Source organism: Cyprinodon variegatus, unplaced genomic scaffold (genome assembly GCF_000732505.1).
Source record: "Cyprinodon variegatus isolate N-32 unplaced genomic scaffold, C_variegatus-1.0 Scaffold665, whole genome shotgun sequence".
Taxonomy (NCBI): Eukaryota; Metazoa; Chordata; class Actinopteri; order Cyprinodontiformes; family Cyprinodontidae; genus Cyprinodon; species Cyprinodon variegatus.
In genome coordinates this window covers 218967-220768 of record NW_015151118.1, presented here as the reverse complement: position 1 = coordinate 220768, position 1802 = coordinate 218967, and the positions used below count along the sequence as shown (strand labels likewise).

At 49.7% G+C, this 1802-nt stretch overlaps 1 protein-coding gene across 6 annotated transcripts in view; it reads right to left on the bottom strand.

Moving 5' to 3' along the window:
• Positions 1-1802, bottom strand: part of gripap1 (GRIP1 associated protein 1) — a 35749-nt gene that overhangs the window by 26754 nt on the left and 7193 nt on the right. For all 6 annotated transcript variants that reach the window (XM_015393966.1, XM_015393971.1, XM_015393968.1 and 3 more), the window contains exons 3-7: positions 1540-1601; positions 1439-1465; positions 1251-1358; positions 1019-1181; positions 728-894 (exon numbers count right to left, since the gene is read on the bottom strand). In XM_015393966.1, coding sequence (XP_015249452.1) covers positions 728-894; positions 1019-1181; positions 1251-1358; positions 1439-1465; positions 1540-1601 — 527 coding nt within the window. The remainder of the gene's footprint in view (positions 1-727; positions 895-1018; positions 1182-1250; positions 1359-1438; positions 1466-1539; positions 1602-1802) is intronic.

Here is a 1802-nt window from a genome sequence, read left to right as displayed (position 1 = left end):
TCAAAAAAGTACTCCAGAGTGTTGTTCAGCATGGGGGTGAGTAGAAAATGAAGGCTAATCATGTTTTGGGTGTACTATTCCTTTAACATCCCCCCCATTTTGGGAAATTCTCACCTATTTTGTAAACCAAAAAGCAAATAACTTAGGATCTGTAAGCCCAAATAATGTGTGATGCATTATTTGAAGGCTAACACCTTCTAGTTTCTGAATTTGAAATGAAAATTGGGTGAGTAGAACACAGCCCAAGCTGCATCAGTTCAAACATGACTCAAAGTTTTTTTTTTTTTTTGAATATCATGTGTTATTTGAACAGCGGTTATAAAGACCTGCTTGCTTGTTTTAGCTTCTTTGTCATGTTTACATGTTGACCTGCTTTGTATCGGTGTTAATTGGTGTTTTTTTGGTGTGTCCATTAAATGAACTTGGTGGTTGAATTGTGGAGAATCTAAGCTTTCCAACAATGTCTAACATCTTTATTGGTAAACATTCATTCTGAGCTGTAAACGCTTTAAAACGGGTCGCAGGCGACGCGGTGGGATTTGAGAGGTTAGAACCCATTTTGGAACCATTTCTAGAACCCTGATCAGATATCTAACAGAAAGTTCTAGTCTTAAACTGCATCGTCGTCGTTCTTTGGGTCGGTTTCTGTTTGCAGATTCGGTTCCTCCTCAGGTTTGGGTCAGAGAACCGTCAGCCGGGTCAAACAGAACCAGCACAGGTGACTCACCTGTCCCTCCCTCTGATTGGTTCCTTCTGCTGCCGCGTCCTCGCCGCCAGCAGAGACATCAGAGACTCCGTTGGTGTCAGCCGACCCGTCCGTCTCCGTGGTAGCTCTCTGGTTGCCGTGGGAGACAGCCTGCCTCTGCAGCTCCCTGTCGAAGTTCTCCTGAAGAGCTGCAGAGGAAGAGGAGCTATGAAAGGTTTGGTGAGGATTTAGGAGCGCTGCTCCTCACCCTGCTGAGGCTCCGCCCACATCTTCTAAACCGTCCGTCTCCACCTGATCCCTCCATCAACCCACCTTTAAGTTTCTTCTGCAGGGCGGCGTTCTCTGCCTGGAGGCGGAGCAGCTCTCCGTCCGCAGGGCAGGAGGCGGAGTTAGCAGGCGGGTCGGAAGCAGCGGCTCCTCCGCCTTCCTTCATGCTCCGGTTCTCCTGCTCCAGCTGCTCGATCTGCGTGCACAGCTGGAGGAGCAGGACGCTGTTAGAAGGTGAGCTGGATTTAAAGGCGGAAGCAACTGAAGGAGCGCAGACCTTGGAGAGCTCCGCCATCAAGGTGCTGTTCTGCAGCCGGAAGTCCTCCTCCTGGCTGTGCAGCTTCCCCTGCAGCATCTCATTCTCACTCAGCAGCGCGTCCACCTCCTGCAGCAGAACACAACAGGAACCACTGAGGCAGCTCTGATGGTAAAGCGGTAACCATAGCAACCTGGAGCTGGACTCACCTGAGCTTTTTTGCTTTTACTCAAAGCCTGAAGATGAAATAAAAACAAGATCAGCAGCTGAAGCAGAAGGAGCACAGACCGACAGATTTACCAACCGTCACCTTCTGAGCTTTGAGCAGATCTCGCTCCTGAACGCCGAGCTTCAGTCGAACGGCGTTCAGCTCTGAAACAAAGAACCAGACGTTAGAGGCAGCTTTGAGGGAAACCCTGGATGGAACCAGCTGAACGTAGAGAAGCTGAACATGTGAAGCAAAGATATGAGGTTCTAACAGGGTTCCTTTCTCCGGACCAGAACACGCGGGGAGCCCTGCTGCTCCTGCTGCCGGTTCTGCTGCAGAACCATCAGAGAAAAGACCAAACAAAT